At 43.8% G+C, this 25,344-nt stretch overlaps 2 protein-coding genes across 2 annotated transcripts; one reads left to right on the top strand and one right to left on the bottom strand.

The window, feature by feature from the left end:
• Positions 1-642: 642 nt before the first annotated feature.
• On the top strand, positions 643-1,212 carry LOC8027344 (lactosylceramide 4-alpha-galactosyltransferase-like). Its single transcript, XM_002407841.4, has one exon. The coding sequence runs from the start codon at positions 652-654 to the stop codon at positions 1,210-1,212; it is 561 nt and encodes a 186-aa protein (XP_002407885.3). The 5' UTR covers positions 643-651.
• A 13,050-nt stretch (positions 1,213-14,262) lies between these two features.
• Positions 14,263-22,936, bottom strand: LOC8027345 (glycoprotein-N-acetylgalactosamine 3-beta-galactosyltransferase 1). The gene is made up of 4 exons (XM_029968507.2): positions 22,654-22,936; positions 21,296-21,611; positions 19,106-19,460; positions 14,263-14,487 (listed from the first exon to the last, which is right to left on the bottom strand). Exons 1-4 carry the CDS (start codon positions 22,934-22,936, stop codon positions 14,263-14,265), a joined length of 1,179 nt encoding a protein of 392 aa, XP_029824367.2.
• Between the last annotated feature and the right edge of the window lie 2,408 nt (positions 22,937-25,344).

The following is a 25,344-nucleotide window of genomic DNA, read 5'->3' as shown; positions in this document are numbered from 1 at the left end:
CCGCCTCTTACGCAAGACGCTGGTATCTTTCTGTTTAAGTTTGTAGGCACAAGTTCACCTAATTAAATATTTATTTTCAGTCTTACATAGTATTTTTTTCGTTTGTGACAATATCATAGTCCGTACAGTGCGTCTGTTAGTTTACGCTGAGGTCATCTAAAGTTCAAATGTAATATGCAGCGCTAGTTTGTTCTCCCTGTTTCGACGTGTGGTGCCATTCGGCAATACCTATGTCTGCACTTATATTTTGCCTTCATCGCTCTTATATATTGCTAGCAGCCTGCTTCCAAATATCTTCAGTTTTGATATTATTCAAGTCTAGAAGGCCTACTAAAACCCTTGATATTCTCACTTGAATTCAATGTAAAGACGAAAACAAAAAAAAAAAACAAAAAAAAAAACAACAACAACAACAAAGGAATAAAATACAGTTTGTATAATCTTATTGCTTAACCAGTGAAATACTGGTTCAGCAATAAAAACTGGCAAAATAAATTGCGGACTTATACGTGTAAAACTGGGTTTCGATGATACGAAATCAATCTTAGCTGTATCATTGTCTTGTATCAAGGTACTCTTCCTCCCGAAAAACAGAACTCTTCGCTTGGGCTATGGCTACAAGAAAAGGCTTACGAACAGAGCCGCTACAAGATGGTTCACCTCTCCGACGCTCTTCGCTTGGGTCTCCTCTGGATGCACGGGGGCATATACTTAGACCTGGACGTGGTCGTGCTCGTGAAATTGGGCGCTTTCGTCAACAGCCTCGTCCAGTCAATGGACGACATGGTGGCCAACGGCATTCTTTTCTTCGATCGGTACCACCCTTTCCTTGGCGACTGCATCAAAACTCTTGTCTCCAACTACAACCCTCACGTGTGGGGTCAGAACGGTCCGGTGTTGATGAGGAGCGTCTTCTTGCGCTGGTGCAACGCCACTGTCGTGGAGGACATGGTGGAAAAGAGTTGTAAGGGTGTGACGCTGCTTCCCAGGCGCTACTTTCTGCCCTTGAACTATAGCCAGCATAGTAAGTTCTTCAGAGACAGCGATGCCGAGGAGGTCTGGAACGCATCGGCCGACAGTCACATCATGCACGTCTACGGGAGTAACAGCGCGGATGTCATCGCCGAACCCCGTTCTGTGTATGCTACGGCAGCACGAAGGCATTGTCCTCGGACGTTCGCTCTTTCTATGAAGCTGGACGGTCACATTTAACGCCTAAAGCCCGGATCACACTAGCCATTCATCAGCTTCGTTCGAATTACCTCCACTTTTCTGCACCGGTGCAGATGGTGGTTGTAAATCGAGCGACGCTATCATACAAAATACGGCATGCGGACGCGAGTCACCGCACTATCTGTGGTTCGAATGCCGCGTGCTAAGTTTTCTTTACACTAATTGCCATGGGGCATTCGGAGCTCGGATCTCGTGGTGACTCGCGTTTGAATCTGTATGCAGATTGTCTTTTGTATGGTGTATAAGCAGTGTGACCCCGGCTCAATGGTGGAACTTTTGCATAAATGACATTTTATTGTACCATGTACAAAAGAGTCTAGAAAGAAATATAGTATAATCCATTGTCTAAAGCGCAATTTTCCACATAACTTAGCGATTCACCTGTAATCAACAGCGCCCTCTCTTTCGCGTTATTTATTATATCATCATGCAAATAAAACATAGGAATTTTCTAAGTATTTCTTGTTCACACGCTATTTTTGTTTTTTTCTCCTCTGGTTCATAGATAGTGTTTATCTACAACAAAGTTCCGACACGCTCAATTTTCATAGAACTGAAGGAATCCATGGTAACTCTGAGACGCAGGAATAATAAAAAAAGCGGGCAGATCAACGAAGTCTCCATTGAGAGTATCTATCGTTCTGTTCGTTTTTTTCTATGGTTCCTATGTCTCAGGGTTACTATAAATGTCATTCACCAGCTCGCCTGCGTGCTTGTCCTTTCTTAACTGAAGACAACTGTGTTTTTATAAGTGCAGTTGCGCCTGAGGAAAGTCGCAACAAGGTATAATTATCTTCTAGTTCGTGGTATAGGCGGTTAGAAAGAATTTATTTTATTTTCACTAAGTACGTTTAGCTTAGGAATAAATTCTCGAGGTTCATAAAATAGGAATCTCCTTTTAGTCTTTGTCTGTACGTCCTAAAAGTGATAAAACAAACAAACATGATAAGCTTTTAGCGGTTAACCTCGCAGATAGAACATGGACATATCTGCTCTTGTCGTCGCACCTTTGAAGCTGCAGCCCCCAGCCACAGCCGAAGGAATACGAACTAACTGTCGACTGTCAATTACTTGACCGGTCCAGACGTCCTGCGAAAACACCCGAATTGGGGATAAACACATGGTGTAAAAGCAATCAACCTGCTTCCAACTTAATAGATGCCTATCCCCAACTATTCTAATTCTTCTGTTAGGAAACACAGGGATGTGCTTGCCTGCTTTACTGAACATCATTAGTCCATCGTTTTAGCGACCTTGGACATTTTGTCATCAGAGCCAAATTGGCCACGGGAAAGTTCACATTTAACGCCACTTGAGGATAATCTACCAGCTTTGTCGTAACTTGTTCACGTGCCAATTGTTACGATAAGGTTTCATTTGTCGTAACTTGTGACTTGTTCACCTGGCGGGGGATCAGTGGCCGCGTGTGTTAACGCACCGCGGCTCGGAGGGTTTTAGCGAAAGCTCGGGCTGCAGAACCCAGCGATCCTGGGTTCAATTCCCACCCCTGCCCCTTTTGATCTGGATGTGCGCCGCACCAGCGTGCGGTCGCGTACCACTACGGCGTGATGCACGTTAAAGTACCCGGGTGAGCGGTTGTACTACACCGATTAATTGTCTGAACACCAAACGCGTAATTAGTAACTAACCGCCGAATTCAGAAACCTCACTCAAACTACACTCAAACTGAAGGGCCCCTCCACTTCCTCGAGGAAGGCGCGAGGGCCGGCGCTGGCCAATCGCGACGGCGGATCCGTCCTCGCGATTGGCCAGTGCCGGCCCTCGCGCCTTTCTCGAGGAAGTGGAGGGGCCCTTCAGTTTGAGTGTACTTTGAGTGAGGTTTCTGAATTCGGCGGTAAGACACCAAACGCTTAATGAGGCTGACTAACTTCCAGTTTTATAAACATACATACCACACAAATATTTTATTATTTCTTCATGTTGCGTCGTGAAGGGTGGGAAATGCAGGTGGTGGGAGTAGGGAATTACTGACGGCGATCGTGACACCGGGGCGGGGGGGGGGGGGGGGGGGGGGGGGGGGGGGGCTCGTGATCACCGTCGTTTTCTATCGATGCTCGGAATAATTTCCGAGCATAGAAGAAGCCTTACACATGAACGCTGACAAGGCTAAACATGATGAACTTGCGTGTCGCAGCAGCAATGGCAGTAAAAAAAAAAGTTGTTTCGGCACTGTCAGAAAGAGCTTCGAGCGTTTTTCTAACATTTTTGGTGACAGATGTGTGTGCTTGTAGATAACAAACAGAGAATTGTAATACAAAATAGCACCAGACGAAGCCAAAAGGTTTGTTTACCTTTTTGCTTTGTTTCGTCGTTATGCCGTCAGTCAGCCTTTTCGGACATTCTCTCACGTGTTTTATAAAACACTTCTAGATAAAAGGTGCTATCCCCATCAACAAATGAAGTAACATTGTATCGCGCTTCTAATATACTGATGTCAACCCTGTAGCATATGCTATTTTGTACGGCGTCTTTTACAAAACACGTTTCCAAGCCCACGGTCATATCACAAAAGAAATAAGCGAAGAATCATTGTGTCAACCTTTAGCGAAAACCAAAACGTTTGAAATATAACACATTCTAGTTCGAGTGTATTTCAAATACAGTTCATAATGGTACTGCACAAAAAATATACCGAAATTATACACTTCTTATTTTTTTTTGCTTAGTACTAAAATATATTTCTGAAAATTGTTTACAAATACCTTTATTTAAACTCCCATTTGAAGTACTCTTCATACGTTCTGAAATGTGTAAATTCTAAATTAGTAGGCACAAAATGCCTTTTACATTGATTCATTAAAAGATTAATTTATTTTATGCAAAATATACTTCAAACCTAATAAAAATGCAGCGATCAAAATATGTGCAGAAAACTGTTAACATTCCTGGAGATCGAAAACTGTTAACATCCTGGAGATGTTGTGTTATACTCTATCTCCCTATGAGAGGTTCCCTTCAAGCAGATGTGGGGTACACTGAAGTGCATAAATACAACATTTGATTAGTTTGTCAATTGAGTTGTACAGCATCGCACTGATAAATCAGCCCAGTTTATGTTATTGTTTTCATTTTTCTATCAAGAACACATTTGATGAGTTTCTTGCACACCAATCACAAGCAGGGTTCGGGAACTACAACCATAACACTTGCTGATTCTGCAAAGCTTCAGCAAGTGCTGTGAGCAGATATGTTTGCCAGGGTTGTGTTAGAACAATGTTAGTTAACTGAATGTGTATACTCACCATTGTACGTGATGTGAGTACCGACTTTAATATAGTTACGTTAATGACCATATTAAATAGTCAACTAGTAAAGAAAAGCAAGTCAACTAGTAAAGAAAAGCAAAATGACTATTTTAAAATGAAAAAAAAACTGCCGTGACTCGCTTCGTCCTGAGTGGTGTTATGCAAAGAAGCAATTACATTTTTTCTAGTCGCCGTTTTTGTGGATATTGTTTCAGCGACTGCGCCGAATAATTGTTGGTTGTAACAATGCTTTTTAGTAAGAGATATCGTCCACGAACTTCAAAACACTGTTTTCTATTTGACAGACTCCCGACAAAAAGACCGAATACTTGGAACCTTAATAAGTGGAGAGGTGGTCAACAGCCAAATGATTAACTTCAATATGTAGTCTATATAAGGCTCTGGAGCTGTCAACGGGACTGTGATTCAGGTGTTTGTGTTCTTTTCGAATTTGTAGTTGTGGGATGTATGTGGTTGTACCTTCAAATACCACAGGGACACCATTTACTAATAAAATCCGAAATAAAAAGAATATAAAAAGTGTGTAGCCGGTTTTTAATACACAAATGGCATCTTGAGGAGGAATGTATTACATTTTTGTATATCTGAAATCTTTTCTGATTAATATTTATAATATATTTTGAATACCTTACGCGCGAATTCCGAATGTGGAGCGAATGAATACAGGATTAATATGCATATTTTATATATTTCAACTATGTTTTAACTACAGCCTGTTTTTGCTAAGGGAGGTCTCTTCTTGACATATTGCAACAATCTTGCCTTCTTTGTCCGTGATTTTCGCTCTTTGTTTTAAAAACGGCCCAATAACTATCCCAATCGTCATCACTAAGCACTAACCAAACAGATTAAAAGTTACTCAAAGAAGTTTCCTTCAAATGCTTTCAAATGCTTTCTTTCAAGGCTGGGCGCATTATTTCAGCATCCTCAGGAATAATAATAGTAATATAATAATATTAATGATAATGATAATGATAATTATCATGATAAGAAGAAGAAGAAAAAGAAGAAGAGATGAAGATGAAAGGAGGATGAAGAAGACGAAAACACGAAGAGGAAGATAAAGATGAAGATGAAGATGAAGATGAATATGAAGATGAAGGTGAAAGGAGTGAAGAAGAAGAAGAACCAGACCGACGACAATCGACGATCTACTATTTCGAAGACTTCTAGCAAAATAAACCATAAAAATATTTTCACGCCTGTCACGTACTTTCTCGTTAAAATAGTTGCAAAATTATGTTCACATCCCCCGTCAAAATAAATCACTGATTCGTTGGTCTTCGTCGATGGTATCGGCCTCACCCACAGTTGGTGTCGCTCGTCCAAGAGCGCAAAAAGCTTTACTCCTCGTACTCGACTTTTATGAACATCTTCAGCTTGTGCGTTCTCAACAACTGGGTGATTCTTTCTGGGCAACCTGGACGTAGCAGTGACAGCAAGCCTTAATAACAACGGGAGCCTTATCTCGTAGGCTTGGTGCCCTAGATTTGAAGGTGCACGGGGCCCTTGTTGTCTTAGATTATTGGAACGCACGCTGTGCAGAAACCGAGACCGGCTGTGTCACGAAACGCCAATGCAGCTTTCCCTGATCTGCACGGATACTTTAAGGTCCAGCTTTTAGCCGGGGGCGTAAGTGCAGTCGTGAACACTGCTGTCTAGAACGCACAGGCTGTGGTCGTTGCTTACTCCCAGCGCTACGTCCTCGCCTACAGGAATCAAACTGATTGATTCTTACAGAACGTTGATTGCTTTTCCAGTGTGATTGCTCTCCCAGTGCCGGATGTGGAGCACAACGCTTGCAGTTGTTATGGCCAGCTGTGTCTACTGTAGTGCAACTGTCGTAGGCACAGCTGGTGGATATTTTTTAGGATAAATTGTATAATTGGTTATCCTAGAAGTTACAAATCCATATCATCCTCTTGTTTTAAAGTGTCTCCTTAATTTTTTTACCTATGTACTATAGATGTTAATTATACGTATAGAAGATAAGGTTTTGAAAAGGGAAAGTAGTGCACACAGTGCACGTACCTGCATGTGCACGTTGAAGACACTAGGTTTTCGAGGTTTTCCCAGCTGCCCCCAAACTTCCACCTTGGATGGACGTATTGTCAATCCTTCTTCAACAATACACCGATCGCATCAAGCGTTCGGCGCATGCGTGAAGCCGCCATAACTTTAGTTCACAGGAGGCGGGCAACAGTGCCCGGTACATCTCGGGATCTGCACGCAAAGACCTCCAACAAGGTTATGGCACTTGCACAAAGACTAAAGCTCCATCGATGCATTGCGGCAGTGGCTGCGTATTCAAACTTGCGGGTGAGATCGGTCCATTTACACCAATGCTTAGAGACACGTGACGCGTTGTACTATTTATTTATTTATTTATTTCTACTCTGCAGCGCCAGAGCATTGCACCAGAGGAATGAGTTTCAGATCACATTTATACGTTGGATACTCACACGAACAGCACAAACCAGCAACCAAAAATACAAATAAGCATAATTGATAACGACACTCAATAATAAAATTTCAAAAATTTAATAACGTCAAAAATATTAACAAAGAAGTTTACATTACATTGATCAGGCTTATGAAATATTCCCTGTCAGCTAGTAAGATATGAAAAGGTAGCTGATTTCGGTCTGATATAGTACTCAAAAAAAAAAAGAAGAAAACATCATATAGTTAATACGACATTCTATTTTAGGTATTTTTTTTTCATGATCCCTCCTGCCTGAAATATAGTGGGGCATTCGAAGATAATTTGATTTCTTCATTCCAATTAAATCATTATTAACCGCGTAAACACGTTTAAGTCTATCTTTCTTACGTTTTTTTTTCTCAAGAGAGTAGCAGATATATAGAGGTAGATAAATACCCTCTCACACTTTCTGTTCGCAAGTAATTATTTACAATCAATCTAACAGCACGATTTTGAATGTCCTCTATCTGATCTATGTGATATATTTTATGCGGGTCTCATACTGCGCTTGCATATTCAAGGTGTGGTTTAACTAGGAAACGATACGCGGATTCTTTTCAGATTTGAGGAGCATTACGAAGATTGGGGATGTAGGCTAAAGGACCCTGCCAGCCTTCTTCAAGATCATATCGATGTGTTGTTTTAATGAGCGGCCTTCTGAAAGGATGACACCGACATATTCAGTTTCGGATACTGTTCGCAACGAGTCTCACCAAGTAGCGTACGCGGAATCAATATTATGTTCCTTTTTACTAAATGCGACCTGAAAGTATTTACTTGTGTTCAACCCCAGTTCCCAGGTCTTGCACCATGAACTATCCTGTTTGACATCCTCCTGGAAAAACGACACGTCATTAAAATCTTTTATTTCTCTTAATCACGCAATTGTCCGCGAATAATATGATCTTAGAAGATATGAAAGACTAAATCATTGATGTAGATTAAAAAAAATAAAAGTGGTCCTAAAACTGAACTTGAGTTACTCCCGAAATTACGTCTACAAAGTTTGATTTTTTACACCCCAAAACAACGCTCTGTTTCCTCCCACTCAGATAGTCTTCTATTCACCGAAGTACCTTACTGTTTCTGCTTAGCTCTCAATTTGTGCAATAGCAATTAATGTGAAACAAAATGAAAGGCTTTACAGAAATCTATAACTTGAAATCGGATGAGTGTGCTGCCTATTTTCAGCCGCACTGAAAATAGGCTCAAACTCATCCGCAATGCCGCAATGTTAAATTAATTAGCCGCAATGTTAAATTAATTGGCTATTGCAGGAGACACCTCTACGAAAGCCGTGTTGGTTAGGAAAGAAAGGTTATTTTTTTTAAGTGCTTAATTATACCGCTATAGACAATATGTTCAAATATATTACGTTCGAAGGTACACGAAATCGGTTTATATTTGTCAACAATTGATTTCGATCCGTTTTTATGAATTAGTACAACACTTTTTTTGTTCATTCTTTAGGGAGTACCCCAGTTTCGAGCGACGTACAAGAAATTACGTAAAAGTATTTCGACACTATACACGGACAGGATCTTAATACCCTGGAGACAACTGTTCTGGGCTGACTGCCTTATCTTCTTCTAAGGAGCTTAAGCAATTGCTTATTTCCTCTAGTGTAATTATGACGGGAAGCCATCAATTTTCTGTCCCTTCTGTAAGAATCGGCAAATTTTCATAGCTACTGTTTTTAAGAAATATTGACTGAAAATAGTCATTGAGACAGGTGGCTTCAATAGCCTTATCGGTTATGAGTGTACCATTATTTGTAATGCTCGGGACGCCTGTTCTTCCTTTTTGTGTTTTCTTAAGATACCTCCAGAATGTTTTGGAGTTGGTGCTAATAGCCTTTTCCAATTAAGAAAAATAAACCTCGTTGACCGTTCTTATGGTACTGCTAAAAACGAAATCTAACTCTTTAAGACGCCTCCCCATATTTTCTTGATTCTTTTTATACTTGGTATACATACGTGAGCGTTGCTTAAATATTGTTTTACTTAATGATTCATCCAGGGCTTATCGGGTTATAGTGCACTTAATTTGTTACTCGCAGACTTTCTGGCTGAAAGCCAGCATCGTATTATCTTCCTTCATGTTATTCTTCAAGAAAGACACGTTTTACATTATTTTGACAATAATACGTAGATTTAGTGTGCAAGGAAGCAGCTTAATTGAAAGTGAATAGACCCTTTCCGAAAGTCAGTGCCACCTGGTGGCTAAAATGGCGGTTTAACTTTTGCCATGCTGATGGCGGCAATGATCCTGTAGCATGCAGTATTTTCTCGGGCACCGTCACTTTCGAAAGTCAATGGTAAACGAGAATGTGCTCTTCGCTGTACAGTTCCTTCTCGACCATCTCTTTCAGTGTGGATGGCCACAAAAATGCAACCAGTCAGAGCGATGTGCTGTTTTGACCGAGCGGGGTCCGTGGTGGTGGAGGGGCGACTCGAGCCAGGCACCGGGCTAGAGCTCAGCAGGACAACGATGAGCCGCGACCTCTCTCGAAAAGTACACTGTTTATTTACATGATGTACAGTTGGTTCAAGACCAGAGAAGACATTTGCTTGTCAAAGTTCGCTCATTTTAAACACTCTGTTCTCCCTGGTCCCTAGGTAGGGACCCCTACATCGGCGGATAGTCGGCCAATCACATAAAGGTGCCCAGTTCAAACCCCGCCCCACATTCCATTATTACGCACAATCAGCCGCCGCAAACACTTCACCGTCTGTCTAGACGGCGCCGAGAGTCTCACCAAAACACCGGCTCGTTGGAATTCACGCAGCTGCTCAAAACACCGTCCGGGGCCGAGACGTGACGTGCCGACATTCGACTCTTCGTGTCTACGCGTTGAATGAAGGCGTCCTTATGATTTCATCGCCCCGGATCGTGGCCTGGTATGAAACCTGAGACGTTGTTTTCCCTCTTCGGAGACTATATTCAGACCTGTACACGGTAAAGTCTGGCTATATCACGGCGCCCGTCTGGTGTGTCCGCGGGGCAGGCGTGCTTCCGAAGCGATGCGTGCGCCAGGCTCGCTGAGTCAGATGACCTTGAACCCGCGGAAGGCACTCGACGAAAACAAACGGCCAGATGTAGAAATTGTGAACATGGCCCAGGGGCCATTCATAACAGTGCCGACCCAGATAGACGCATTCATAAAGTTCTATATATCAAGCAGTTTTGAAGACGATTATGTGCTACTAACAGATTGACTGGGCCCGATTTATAGAAATGAACGCTTAAGCAGCTCTTGCGTTCAATTCCTGCTTCGCAACGTGCTAAAGTTTCGAATGTATAGGTCTCGAAACCTCACCTTAGGAGTATCTTCAACTTGTTCCTCCATCAGTAAACAGAAGGCCGCCATTAGTACGGGTTGATACTTCGAGATCAAATTGTGTACGGAGTACAGAGTAAGAAACTCAGAGAGAAGCTGCTGAGGGAAAAAGACCTAACACTTCAGAGAGCCTCGACTTCTGCATATCAGCGGAAATTGCTGAGCGTCAAACCAAGGCTTGGGAAACTCCCTATACTCTGGCAGACCCAGTGGATCGTAACGGCAGAAATTCTCCCGGAAGATGCAAGTGTTAGAATTGCAGCTCAAGGCATGAGCCGAGAAAATGTTTAGAATTTCTAATATCAAGCAACAAGTGTGGAAAAAAAACACACATTGCGGTAGCCTGCAAAGGCAAGAAGATGAACGTTGGCAATGTTCATGAACGAGAGCTAGACAAGATGTCGAAGAAGATTCCTTTGAGATTCCTTCAGTCAATGGTCGCAAAGTAAAGCACGAGCGTGACTGGACAGTGATGGCGAAGATAGGAGGCCGAGACGTTCACCTGGAGGTTGACACCGGAGCGCAAGCAGATCTTCTACCTTTCAGCATCTTTACGAAACTTCAGGTGTCGACACAACCAGTATTAAGCGCAACAACATTACGAACCTATGGAGGAGAAAAACTACACCAAGTGGGCAAGGGCTGCCTGTCTGTAGAGATCGGATCAACAATTAAAAACGTGGACTTCTTCATCGTGAAGAAGGGCCAGCAAGCACTGTTGGCGCTTCATAGCTGCGGGTCTTTTCGCTTGGTTCACCGCATAGACTGTCTTGAGAAAGCAAGTGGCCTCCAAAAGCAAGTGGTCTCCGAGTTTCCAGATGCTTTTCGAGGCATCGGACACACTAAGAACGAGTATCGCTTAACTCTCAAGGACGACTGCCGTCCTGTATTCAGCCAGCACGTCCAGTGCCGCATGCTCTCCGCGAACCTCTGAAAGCCGAACTGGACAGGATGACTATCAGGGGCATTATCGCCAAAGTCTAAGAACTAACAGACTGGGTAAGCCTTCTTGTGACAGTTGCAAAGAAAAAGTGAAAAATTCGTGTGTGCATGGATCCAAAGTGTGTAAACATGAGCTTGAAAGAAGAATATTTTCAACTTTCTCGTAAAGAGGAAATTGAAGCTGAGTTGGCAGGTGCAAGGTATTTTACAAGGCTTGATGCTAACAGTGGTTTCCACCAGATTCCGCTTGACGACAGTACATCGCGAATCTGTACCTTTGCAACGCCATTTGGGCGATAAAGGTACCTCAGATTGCCGTTCGGAATTTCATCTGCACCGGAAGCTTTTCAGAGAGAAATGACGCACATTTTTGAAGGATTAATGGGGTACGAGTTTATATAGATGATGTACTCATTTGGGGCAGTACTCGTGAGGAACGTGACCTTAGACTAAGAAAGGCCTTGCAAGTGGGTAGAAGAGGTGGCCTCACGCTAAACCTCCAGAAGTGCCAGTTTGCTTTAGAAGAAATTTGCTACTTGTATGACAACATTAGTGCTAAGGGTATCACCCCGGTCCCCGAACTGGTCAAATGCATTGTAAGCATGCAATTACCATCAAACAAAAACAAAGTACAGCGACTTTTGGGAGCTGTCAACTGCTTCGGGAAGTTCATACCTGACTTGTCGAATAAAACCACATTGTTGCGAACCCTAAACAAACAAGATTCACTTTTTATATTGAGTAGACAGCATACAGGGGAATAGAAAATGCTGCGAAAAATGTTAACAAAAGCCTCGATGGCCCTTTTGACGCTGGTAAGAAAACAAATGTCTCTACGGATGCGTCGAAGGAGCCTTAGGTGCAGCCTTATTTCAAAGGCATGGTCAAGACTGGCGTCCTGTAGCCTACGCGTCGAGAGTGTTGACGGATAGGGAATGCCGCTGCTCTCAAATATAAAAATAGGCTCTGGGAAGAGTATACGGATGTGAAAAATTTCACGACTTCATCTACGGACTTCACATGACTGCCGAAACTGATCACAGCCCGTCAATTTCCATAGCCAAAAAGTGCATAAGAGACATGCCATCGCGGTCGCAACGGCTCTTTTTGAGGTTAATGCGATACGACTTAAAGCTAGAGCTCCTGCCAGGGAAAGCGCTGGTTTTTGCTGATGCGTTTTTCGACTGCAGACACCGACGGCAATAGTAGATTCCAGCGATGATGTGGACCTTCATGCAGCAACCGTCCTGCTACGCTCGTCAGTGACAAAACTATGGCCCGGCTCCTTGCAGCAACTGCCGAAGACAAAGAACTTTATGAAGCTGTCAACAACCTGACTAATAACACTCCGCTTCAAGGCGAGTTTAAACCATTCAAGGATGAACTGTATGCTCTAAAGGGTGTCGTGATGAAGGGAGCTAAAGTTGGTATCCCCCTGGCCCTCAGACCAAAGATGCCGAGACGCTTGCACAGCGGCAACCTTGGTGTCAACAAGTGCAAAGCGCGGGCAAGAAAACTAATCTCTTGGCCCGGAATGAATACAGACATCACAGCGATGATCGCCCGATGTGGAACCTGCAAGCAATATGCCTATCGCCAACAGGAAGAGCTTCTTCAGTTACGAAAGGCGCCACTACAACCTTGGCCACGCATTGGTGCAGACCTGTGCATGAATGCTGGAAAATCGTGCCTGGTCCTCTACGATGCTTACTCAAACTTTCCCGAGGTTGCCTAACTACGAGACACGATTTCAAAAACCGCAATAGACGTCATGGCAGGTATGGTTTCTCGTAATGGACTTCCTCTCGAGGTTTGTACAGACGGCGGGCCACAGTTCGCAGCTAGAGAATTTACTGAGTTTGCAGCAAAACACGACTTGAAAAATGTGGTGTGTAGTCCCACGCTTTCCAATGTCGAATGGACTTGCAAAGAAAGGCGTGAAAGTTGTGAAAGACTGCTGAAAAAGTGTGCACATTCTGGCCAAGACTTTTGGTTAGGGCCACTAACCTACAGGGCCACACAATAGAATGCGGGTGAGCTCCAGTAGAGCTGTTAATGAGAAGGAACGCGCGTACACTCTTGCCAGATTTCGTGTCTCAACCAGCTAGGCCTGTGTTAAAACACAAACAAGACATGAAACAAGGCCGAGCGCTGTCACAGTTAGAAAAGGGAGAGACTATACGAGTCCGAGATGATAAAGATAAATGATGGTCAACGAAAGGACAAGTGATCTGTGAGAAGAGCCCAAGGTCGTACAAGATAGAAACTGAGAAGGGTACATACATATTACGGAATTGCCAACACCTACTGAAGTCATTGGAGACATTCGATCCTTACGATGAGTTAGGGTCGAGGCATACGACAGTGGAGACGAAGCTCTGCAAAGCTTTGGAATAAAGGCGCTAACGGTGTCTGACTCCAGTCAAGACAAATGAAGCCCTCGTACAATCTAGCGGTCTAATGGAAATCAAGCTTATCAACAGAAAATTCTACCTCTGATCGCACCTCGTCAGTCTACTCGTGCCGTTCGTGTACCGAAGCGGTTAACGTATGGTGAGAATTTCAATTAAGTTTCCGAGTGATGTGAAGTCTGCAAATGACATGATTTGAAGTATGCAAATAACCTTACAGTGTATATAGTTGTCTATATATTTACGTAGATATTTATATATTTTATATACTGTATAAATTGTACCAAATTTTTGTTTTTGAACTTTTAAAAAAGAGAAGGTATATCGGCTATAGAGCTAGCTGAGCACGCACGAGCTAAGGGAAACGAGGAAATAAACGTGATGGAAGCGGGCGGCCGGCGCATAGGCGTTCTGAAGCGAAGTGTCCGCTTGATTTGTGCCCACTTGACACGATGCATACACCCTTTCGAGGTACGCCTTCAAGCTGAGTGGTTCAAAACACGGCGCGGCACTGAACGCTGGTAAACACTGAACGTCTGGGAGGTGCTTGTAATGCGAGAATCGTCATTTTATAGTTCTCCTCGACACTTTAGTTTGTTCACCGGTCACTTCCTTTGGCTTGGGATTGTTGACTGCTGGTCGCAGATCATGAAACATTTTCGGATGTTGGTGGACCATATGGTCAATTCCAAATGGCCTCAGATGATATATTAAGTACTCCATAACATACATCATGCCGGGGCTGATGTAGTGGAATGAGATGGCTGTATCGCTGCAGCACTCCAGACCCTAAAAAAGAGCAAACTGGAATTACCGCTAAGTAAAACGGAATTTATTTCGTGCAGTGGGCTACATTACTTAGGGCGCTGATCTTCATTTTATTGATCCAAGAAAGCAAGTTTAAAAATGGAAACATTTACAAATATAATCGCACTCATACCGTATAAGTACGCACCGGCCGAACAAATTCAATTTATAAAATAACACGCCAATACCGCATTTCGAAAGGCGCGGTGAAATAATATCCGAATAAAAAGTTGAACCTGCGTCATTTTTTTTGAACAAGGTAAATACAAGAAGTTGTGCTCTCTTCTAAAGCTTCGTGATAACTATGCACTTTTTAACGTGTCTCATTTGAGACCTAAATCATTTGCTCAATGTTTAGTATGAATTCTCATTTTTTCCCACGTTAAAACTATTACGAATTTACAGCAACCGAAGATAATTTGATTATTGTCCGCAATCTTGCACAATAAATAACACTCCTGAAGACCCGTAAACACGGGATGACATATTAATACAATATACTTATGCGTGCATCGAATACCGGTAGCTTATACATCAGTAAGTCTTATTCTGCAGGTTGCATGTATCACGTCACCTAAGATTCCAACCCGCTAACTCAGGATCTACGGGTCGTCCTATTTGCCCTGGGAGGATTGTGTCTGGAACGTGCTTTCGACTGGTGTGCTTACCGCGTCCTCAAAAGTGGTCCCTCGATTTCCTCCTTATGACGTCGTAAAGGGGTCATTCTGTCGCCGGCCGCGATTCTGGCGGTGTCACAGCAGGAATGGTGGATGTGTCAAACGCCTGTTATGCTGGAGGTTTCTTATACAGCTTGACAGACCACGAAAGCTTCGACAGCCAGGGGTTGGGACGCCGTGACGACAGCGACGCTCGCACCCACCCACACCTTTTTTTTTAGCCGGGATTTCTGTCACCCACCCCAAGATCGTGATATCCGACGGTATGACACGCCTGCTTCTGTGACTCCATTTGTTGCCACTTCGGAACCACATTTGTTGTATGGGCGGGAGAGGACGCCGAAGACACCAGTCAGAGTCGCCTTCAAGGCAGCGTACTTTGGATTCTTTTTTAGATATTTTGCATTCGAGCGCGGACCGTTGTGTTTCGACTGCTTGTCTGTCGCAACGACACGCTGCGCGGACCTGACTTGCCATAGCAACCATCTCGTCACAAGAAGACGCAAAACCGTTGGTCACACTTGAATGCAAATGTCCGAGCCATTTATAAGATACTTATTTATTTCCTCTCCAGGGACCCGAGGGGCAAGGAAAAAAAGCTGCATTCAGCAACTTCCCTGCCCTTCTCATCTAGAGACAACAACGAGATTGACGGCAGTTAAAAAAAAAAGAGACTAAGTTTGAGTTACTGACAGTATGAGAAGGGAAGCAATGGTTCTTCAGCTGTCCCGTTTCCAGCGCGAGCTTCTTTCTTTTGGTGAAACTTCGGCTTCTTGTGAGCATCCAGCGTGAACGCTCAGCCAAACCCCGACTGAAGGTAACGAGCTCGTACGGGAGGCGCGGACATCCGAACAAGACGCCCTGCCGTTCTAGTCCTGTCAGTAATTATACGGCGCGCAAGTCTAGGAGAGTAGAAAAGGAAGCGTGGTGAGAGGGAACGACCACGTGTGTGACGAAGCTCCGCCCCCGCAGCTGCTCCTCGGTCCAGAGCCGACAACTCGGCCGTGAGTTTTCCTCCTTCATTGGAACGCTTCAGTGGTACTCGTTAGTCGACATAACATATTACTCTTCGAGGTGTACGCTTCCCACATTCTATCGCAGGTTAACTTCTCTTTCGTAAAGAACCGGTGGGTTTCCGAAGTACGCAAAAAAACTAGGACAGCGATTGCAAGGGCTACCAGACGAAGCCGACGTTCGGCGCCCAAGCGCCCGCCCCTGACGTCACCGCTTCCTCTGGGCGAGGAAAAGAAGACCATCTTGCTTGCTCTGATTGGAGGGAGACAGCGATTAGAACCAATACTACCTAGATTAATCAAAGCACGTGAATTAGAATCTTTACGTCATCCCTGGGAAATCGACCAAAGACACAGATTAGACACGAGTGCTTCGTCAGCGTTCGGCTGGGCCTCCAATCAACGTGTCGAAGGACTCTCGGCATCTGGCTTGGCACCAATCGCTGCGTTTGCTCCATTCAACTGTGATGACATTGCGAGGAGAAAAAGGAGGACGTTCGCAGGCTTTGATTATTTTAGGTGGTGTCCCTATTGAAAAAACCAGCTTAAGCTGGTCCCAGTTTCAAGCTGGGTTATTGCCCCAGGATGCCCAGCTTGGCATGCTGGTCATGCTGGTTGATCTGGTCATATTGGTCATGCTGGTTGATCTGGTCCCAGCTTCAAGCTGGGTTATTGCCCCAGCATGCCCAGTTTGGCATGCTGGTCATGCTAGTTAAACTGGTCATGTTGGTGAACTTCCCAACCAGTTTAACCTGTTTCAATTAATACACAGGATAAACAAGCAAGCTCTTCAGAAAAGCCGACTCGGCATCCAATTTATTATTTTCGAACTTGCGGCCGCCTCACATGAACTCAGATGCTACACATCCTCGGCGCTGACACAGTACTAACCGACGCACAGACAGTGGTTCTCGGTGCAAAGCCTACAATGTTAATAAAACCAGATTGCTTATCTTTCAACACGAAAAATACTAGACGCACGCCAAAAACAGGCAATAGCAAACGAAAATACTACACGGATGACAGCAGCGAACCTGGGTCCCGCCAGTGATGGGAGCGAAGCGGCAACTTGCGTGGTCGGCTGAGGCGAGGAAATCCGTGTGGCTTGGATGGCATTGGCGATACTCCTCGGCACCGCCGACATTCTTGAGCACACGCACGTTCGAAGACATGAAGCGACGCCTCAGTTGGGACGTCCGACATCTTTCCGCACTGAACGGACTGCCGCTCGCTGTCTCCTCAAAACCCGCTTCGCTTGCACCGTCATTCAACTAGTCTCCAAACAACGCGCACACAGCCGTCCCTTCGAAAATCTTTCCAAGATAGCCAAACGCGTCGCAAATTCTCCGTTCCTGCCACTCTCTCTCTCTCTCTCTCTTTTCGCACACAAAGGTAGCTTGCAGCGCGCCTGACGCGCCCGCTCGTCTACCAAAAACGAGAGGACAAAGAACAGGACGTGGCCTCGTTCCAGCCTAAGCCGACCTTGGCGCGCGCGCTCCCAGCATGACCAGCTTGACCACCACGATCATTAGTCCGACCAGATTCACCAGCTTGTCTCCCAGCATGACCAGCTTGTCTCCTAGCTTGACCACATTGGCTGCATGGAAAACCAGTTTGACCAGTTAAGACCAGACTGGCTCCCAGCTACACCGGATTGAATCTAAAACCAGATTCTAGTGAGACCATGATGGTTCTTACTTAAACCCGACTGACCAGCTTAAATTCTAAATTGCCCAGCTTAAATTCTAGATTGCCCAGCTTAAACCAACTTGATTGCGAGTTAAGCCAGTTTGACTACCACATTGACCAGATTGACCAGCTTAGTTACCAGCTTGGCCAGTTTGATTTTCATGCTGGTTTTTCCAATAGGGGTTGGTGGAGCTAAAGTAACTGGATCCTGGGAAAGTAGCGCCATTGACGTCCCTACCTGCTAGCCGGACACGAACAGGTACTAACATACAGAAGACCAAAACCTCGCTATTGAATTAGCTAATCTGTTTATGCCATGAAGATCGCCATATCGGTCCATTCAAATTTTCGAAACTTCCAGTGGGTTAAACCAGTCGCGCCAAGATCACCACGGAACATCATCATACCGGAAGCGCTGCTCGCCGATATAAGCGTCTTTGGCACTGTGTATGCAATCAATTTATTAATCATGTCCATCTCCATGGGTCTCTTACAATTATAGTGTTCTTCTTGCGTATTTCAAAACAGTAAACTTATTTTTCCGTGCCTCCAAGCACTGACACAGCATGTGGTGGTGGTACGAAGATGTACGCTTGTTTCGCCGGTGTGTGGATAGAAAAATATCCGAATACTAAAAACGTCTCTATAAAAAAAAAAGGGTTGTGTGTATGCTTATACAGACTAGAAACTTGGTCTGCCTCAACGGGCGACGGGTCTCCCAGCTGTGGATGAAACATTTAGCCAGCGCGGTACAACCTCTAGCCTGTGGTCTTTAACGTGCATCACGCAGTAGTGATACACGACCGCTCGCCGGTACGATGCTCATCCAGATCGAAATAGGCAGGGGTAGGTATTGAACGCAGGATCCTGGGTTCTGCAGCGCGAGCTTTCGCTTCACGTTCTCCGAGCTGGTGTGCGCTAGCCCAGTCGGCCACCGATCCCCCAACGTCTCCAGAAAGCTACACGTCACCAGAGAATTTAGATCGGCTCACCAACAACGGAGGCGTAAAGGAGAAATTGCTCATTTCATGGACCAAAATGGCGGCCATACGGGAAGGTTGGCAGTACTTTCCCAGTATCCAGGCACTTTAGGTGGAGACAAAAGCAGCTAGCCTTTAATGCTACCCACTACCCTTCCAATCAGAACTCGGTGTTCTGACGTCATTGTATTCTCTCTACCCAAGAAGCAGGCGAAATTCCGTGTTGAAACATATTGCCTACCTCTTTAGACGGGTAGTAGATGTATTTCCAGTACCAGAAGTCCTTGCTCTTTTTGTATACCAAGTGGAACTGGGGAAATAGCGGAAAGAAGCGTCCTCTACCTTGGAGGTCCCTCGAGTCCCCCGCCTTGACACCGACCTTCTCCAAACACTTTCCGATCTCCACGTCCTCATGTCCTCCCCCATCGGAGCGACACTTGTTCGGATTACTCAGTCCATTTTCGACCAAACGACGCACGGCTTCCCTACTGAGCACGTAGCCTGCACCGCCGCTCATGTAGCCTTGTTTCATGTAAGGCTTGAAGCGACGTTCGTAATACACAGGGTCGGATGGGCTCTTGTCTTTCAGGAGATATCTGCAAACAAAAAACAAAACAAAAGGGGAAGGGTTGCATCAGATATGTACACGCTACTGAAAAAGAGGTCTTGAATGCCATTACTCGTTACTCGCTCAGAAAGGAACTGCTAAGAAAGTAACGAAACAACTAAGTAATGCTATGTTGCAACTTATCCCGAGACTGGGGTTTGAAATAGAAACTTAAACGTAGAAGGGACAGGAACAGGGAAGAAGAGCCGTATCAAACCCAGCGCCTCCAACGTACGTTTGAGGTCGCATTTTGACAGCTGGAGGAGCAGGACATCTGTGCTGATCTGCCTTCCTACTTCGTCGTAAATACCAATACGGCCTACACCTGGCATAGTTAAGGTAGCGCCGTTGTATAGGATGAACCAAAGAAAATATGGAAAAAGTCCGAAATTTTTTTTTCACTAGAACATGCGATATTTGCAGCTTCCTTGTGTTAACAGGCTGATTGGTAAAACGTCATAAAGAAAAGTTTAGATGCCTAGTAAGTAGAGGTCGGGAGGGCCTTCGAGTATAATAAATTATTCAACAGACCTGAGAAACCATACGGAAAATCGCTTGGACATTGCAGCATGCAGGAATGGTTTGGACTATTTTCAAAAAGACGATTCATTTATCGTAAAAAACAAAATCTTTTTTTTGTAGAAAGTTATTTTCCGGCAAATCAAGTGCAGTAAATACCCCTGTTTTTAGCCTTTTTTTTCGTATCTCGAATTTAGTGCGATTTCTGGTTGGTTTATTGCAGCATTTATGTCCACAATTTAGTACTAGAGTTAGAACGTGTATTTTTTGTTAAGCAGTATAATAAATAGCAATATGACTACGAGTAATGCCCCGGTAGTTCATTTTATTATCTTATAAAGGGCCATGCAGATTATCAACAAAACATCAAACATGACGTAGGCCGCGTCAGAAAGTCCTTGAATGCCCGTGGCCAATTTTAGCTCACCGGGAAACATTTAGGTTAGGAATTTTTATCTTCCATAATGTCATTTGGACGCGTTATATGACGGGTAGGTTGCATTGTTATCCTCGTGTTTGGTGGATTATTAATATCGATCGTTTTAACTACAAAATTACACTGAGGTATTCGTGCTTTAGAAAACATCAACGATAACCCCAACACAGCCTCCGAGTAGCATTAAAACAGATTTGACTTACATACTTCTAGGGTGGCATGACAGGTGTGGTATTCTGTATTTGCTTCAACTTGGAGATAGACGTTTGAACCTAGAAAATAACTAGCTGGTCCTAAGAACACGACGTGTAAAGTTCGCAAAGGCATGTTGGTTGTCAAAGCTTAATATATTCAATCTGCTTTTTCAGGCATATGATTTCTTGAAATGATGAAAGGAATTCATATTTATGAGCACACCTAGTTTGCTCAAATATGAACGCGAATGAAACCTTTAGATTTTTGTAGAGGGCCATCCACAAAAAGACAATATAGAGAGCCGTAATAACTCCAAAAATAAGCAGTTTGTCTTGCAAATGAAGCAGACAAAACTAACAATACATTTGGGACACTTTAATTTTTAAAGCGATTCGTTTTGTATGGATATTTAAAAGTAAAGCTCAGGGTTTTTATCTGTTAATTTTTATTGAGTAGTTATAGAAGCATATTTGAATAGAGTTGCATGTTTGATTTAGAGTTCAAACAAGCAAGTGTGTTGCACTGAAACAAAGATAAACAACTTAACGCGGGGTGCTCACCTGTATTAGTAAGGTTCCATTAAAAAGAACATGTAATTGTTGAAAATAATATAATGGAATGTATTAACATCCGGTATCACAATGATTAAAAGAGAAGCCAGAATTACGTGTTACCTTAGGTTTTCCAGGACAACGTAGGTATCGTCGTCGGCCTTCAGAAACCAATCGGACGAATTTAGATAATTTTTGTAGACCTCCTGGAACGCCGCCTTCGTTTTAGCCCACAACCTATTCCGGGATTCCTTTGTCGGAAGCACCACAGTGGGCAGGCTGGGTTCTGGGGCACTGCTCATGAAGAGGAGAGTGTTACAGCGCTGACCCCAGGTGGCCTTGACATGGCGGGCCTTCTTCGCGTGGTTTTTAGGCTGCGTCATCACCCAGCAGAGCACCCGTACCTTTCGTCTAAGTTGATTGGCCAGTATATCCTCGCCTGCGTGAGATAGAGTTTGGGAAGATGTTATGAAGTTTAAGTAGACCACTTTTGTGCACTCGCTCCGCTATGCGGAAAGCGCGGTTGACAATGAGCCTGCGCAACTCACTCCGAATTCTAGCGTAGCTTCCGGAGTGAGCATCCGCTCCGGAGGTTACAAGGAAAACTGCGGGTTCGTTCCCAGGACCAGGCTGTTCTAGCTTGGCCCTAATTGAGGTTCCGCACTATGGCCACCGTAGCTTTCGCTCATTTAAGCCCTTAAGCATGATCACCCTAATTGAGGTTTGTATCCCCATCACCACTGCGTGATAGTGGCCTTCTCAAGAAACAGTGTATGTAAAACACAAAGAAAGGTATCCCACAGGGCGTTTTTGTTGAGTTGGATTGAAAACAGAATAGCGTGGTACAACTTCGGATAATTCGTGTTTGGGATTATCTCAATCAATTCGCGAAGGTGTTTTGTTTTGAATTGCTTAATTATTAAAAAAAGTATGTTATGGTCTAAAAAATCTATGTCGTCGAACATCTTGTCAGATGCAGAAAATGAATGCACACGAGTTCATTCGAAGCGGCCATCTGCGTTATGCAGGAAACCCCTATGCTTGGTTCGTGTTTTGCGTTCTGCTTAATAAAAGCTTGGCATAAGGCGCAGGCTATATTCATCGTGAACCCACCACAACTTCGACATAGTAGTGCAGACATGCAAACAACGTATTAAATACGTTAAGCAGACAGAGTTGGGTAAATATAAGATGGGTGCGTGAAGGTAGGACGGTATATTGTTTCCAAAGGGCAACAATTTTTGGAAAACTGGAAAACAAGCAAAATGCAATATAAATAGAACCTTGGTACAGCCATCTTTACTTAAGGAAACTCGTCCTCATTTTTTGGATGATGACAAACTTTAAGCTCGAACATTAGTACTGTATTTATTACGCGCAGGCGTGATATTTACACCACTTCATTAAAACAAAAGTTTTAGATAATGCAATGTCTGGTGAAGTAACCAATGATAGTGGGCACCGGAGATCACTCTCTTCACCATTGCCATGGAACTGTTCCATGTCTCCATGACCAATCAGGGGCTTCTCCGGCCCAGTCCCGTCGTCGTCTTCGAAGTGCCCGTACTGCGAGTACCGATCCGGCACGGAGGTCGGCATTCGTCGCACGAGCCAGAAGGACTGATTCTCCACGGAGAATCCGCACAGGAGTAAGTACGCGCATCCGAAACCAAAGGTCATCCCAGCACCCAAGGAAAGAAGGCACGTCCCGCAAAAATACCGTGGGGGGCCACCAGTAGCCCAGTGATCCGGCCGAGACGCCATGCCGCCCGCTGAGCCGTTCACTGCAAAAAAGAAAAAAAAAAATAGAAGCGTTTATAAAAACAAGTCTTTCCCGTTTCACGTGAATCTGAAGGAGTCGATGGCGATTCAGACAAGGGCAGCGTGATTGCACAGCTGCGATCACTGTTGTAGGTGGGAATGAAAAACGTTACGAAATATTTCACTTGTTACTCGCACAAAAAAAGAACACGTTACAAACCTTACAGACCTATAGAAAAATAAGTCACAATAATATTTTCACGTCTGTCACGTATTTTCTTGTTAAAATTGTTGCCGAATTCTATGGGCATCCCCCGTCAAAATAAATGAGTGATTTGTAGGTCTTCGTCGGTGCTGGCGGTGTCGCCAATAGTTTGTGTCGCCCGCTCAAGAGCGCAAGAATCTTCACTCCTAGTACTCAACTTTTAAGAACATCGTCAGCGTCTGTGTGCTCGACAATTGGGTAATTCTTTTTGGGAAACCTTTGGACCTGAAAGTGACAGCTTCTAGTCGGGGGCATAAGTGCAGTCGTGGAGACAGCTGTCTAGAACGCGCAAGCTGTGGCCATTCCTCACTCCGAGAGCCACACGCTCGCCTTGAGGAATCAAACTGATTGATTCTTCCAGCACGTAGATTGATCTTCCAGTGTAAAGTCACCCCCCCCCCGCCCCCCCTTTATCATCTGCCGAATGCGGAGCACGACGCTTGCAGTTGCTATAGCCCGCTGTGTCCATGATAGCACAACTGTCGTAGGCAGAGCTGGTGGTTATTTGTTTGGAAAACATAGTATAAGATCATTCTTCAAGCTAGAAATGTATATCATCTTCTTGCTTTGAAGAGTCTCTTTAATTTAATACCTATATACTATAGATATTAATTTTACGGTATATACCTATAGATGCGGTTTAAAAAAGGTAAAATAGTCCACACAGTGCAGGTACCTGCGTGTGCACGTTGAAGACATCAGTTGTTCGAGGTTTTCCCAGCTGTCCACAATTTACACCTTGGTTGGACGTGAAGTCAATCCTTCTTCAACAATACGCCGATCGCATCAAGCGTTCGGTGCTTGCGGGAAGCTACCATAACTTTAGTTCACGGGAGGCAATGCCTGAGACGTCTTGTGATCTGCACGCAAAGAGCTTAAGCAAGGTTATGGCACGTGCAGAAAGGCTAAAGTTCCCTCGATGCAATGCGGCAGCGGCTGCGAATTCAAACTGGCTGGTGAGATCGGTCTATTTACACCAATGCTCAGAGACACGTGACACGTGGTACTATTTATTTATTTATTTGCACTCTGTAGCGCCGGAGCATTACAGCAGAGTAGTGGGCTACAGATCAAATTTATACGTTGGAAACTCACGCAGACAGCAAAAACCAACGAGCAACAATACAAATAAACATATTTAATAAAAACAAGCGATTTTAAAATTTCAAAATTTTAACAACGCCAGAAAGAGAAACAAAAAGATTCACATTACATTGATCAGGTTTATGGAAGGTCCACTCTCAGCTATTACAATATCAGGAGGTAGCTCATTCCATTCTTGAATAGTTTTCGAAAAAAAATCATATAATTAGTCGGGCATTTTATTTCACGTATTTTTTTCATGATCCCTTCTGCTAAAAATATAATAGGGAATTCAAAGATATTTTGATTTTTCAATTCCAGTAAATCATTATTAATAGCGTAGCTGGACAAGCTTAACTCTATTTTCTCAACGTATATTTTCAAAATATTCGATAGCCACACGAGCTTTCATCTCTGTCATACTTTTTGCTCGAGAATAGGTATTTACAATAAATTTTAAAGAACGATTTTTAATGCCCTCAGTTTTATGTATAAGATATTTTTGATGCGGGTCCTCATACTGCAGTTGCATATTCAAGGTGTGGTTTAACTATTGAACGATACGCGGATTCTTTGAAGATTTGAGAAGCATTACGAAGGTTTCGGATGACTAGGCTAAGGACCTTGCCAGACTTTTTTAAGATCATATCGATATGCTGATAGAATCAAGAGATCTTATGAAAGAATGACCCCGAGATGTTTAGTTTCAGATACTTTTCGCAACGAGTCTCTTCAAATAGCGTACGCGGAATAAATATTCTGTTTCTTTTAACTAAATGTGACGTGAAAACATTCACCTGTGTTTAACCCCAGTTCCCAGGAATTGCACCATAAACTAAACCGTTTGACATCCTCCCACAAAAGGGACACGTCGTTAACATTCTTTATTGCTCCGTAAATTACACAATCGTCCGCCAATAATCTGATGTTAGAAGATATAAAGGACGCTAAATCATCGATGTCGAGTGGTCCAAAAACTGAACCTCGAGGTACCCCGAGGTTACGTTTACAAATTTTGATTTTTTTACACCCCCAGGAAAACGCACTCAGATTGTCCTCCACT

This window comes from Ixodes scapularis, unplaced genomic scaffold (genome assembly GCF_016920785.2).
Source record: "Ixodes scapularis isolate PalLabHiFi unplaced genomic scaffold, ASM1692078v2 PGA_scaffold5__190_contigs__length_132052651, whole genome shotgun sequence".
NCBI classification, from domain to species: Eukaryota; Metazoa; Arthropoda; class Arachnida; order Ixodida; family Ixodidae; genus Ixodes; species Ixodes scapularis.
The sequence above is the reverse complement of the archived record's forward strand: the minus strand, read 5'-3'. Positions and strand labels throughout refer to the sequence as shown.

Bases quoted from the DNA above. Each gene is read 5' to 3' on its own strand.
- LOC8027344 (XM_002407841.4), top strand. From the start codon at position 652: ATGGTTCACCTCTCCGACGCTCTTCGCTTGGGTCTCCTCTGGATGCAC.
- LOC8027345 (XM_029968507.2), bottom strand. From the start codon at position 22,936: ATGGCGTCTCGGCCGGATCACTGGGCTACTGGTGGCCCCCCACGGTAT. The intron at 21,612-22,653 runs GTGAAGAGAGTG...TATCTCACGCAG, and splicing joins GGAACAGTTCCATGGCAATG to GCGAGGATATACTGGCCAAT. The intron at 14,488-19,105 runs GTAGGCAATATG...GCTCTTTTTTAG, and splicing joins TCTACTACCCGTCTAAAGAG to GGTCTGGAGTGCTGCAGCGA.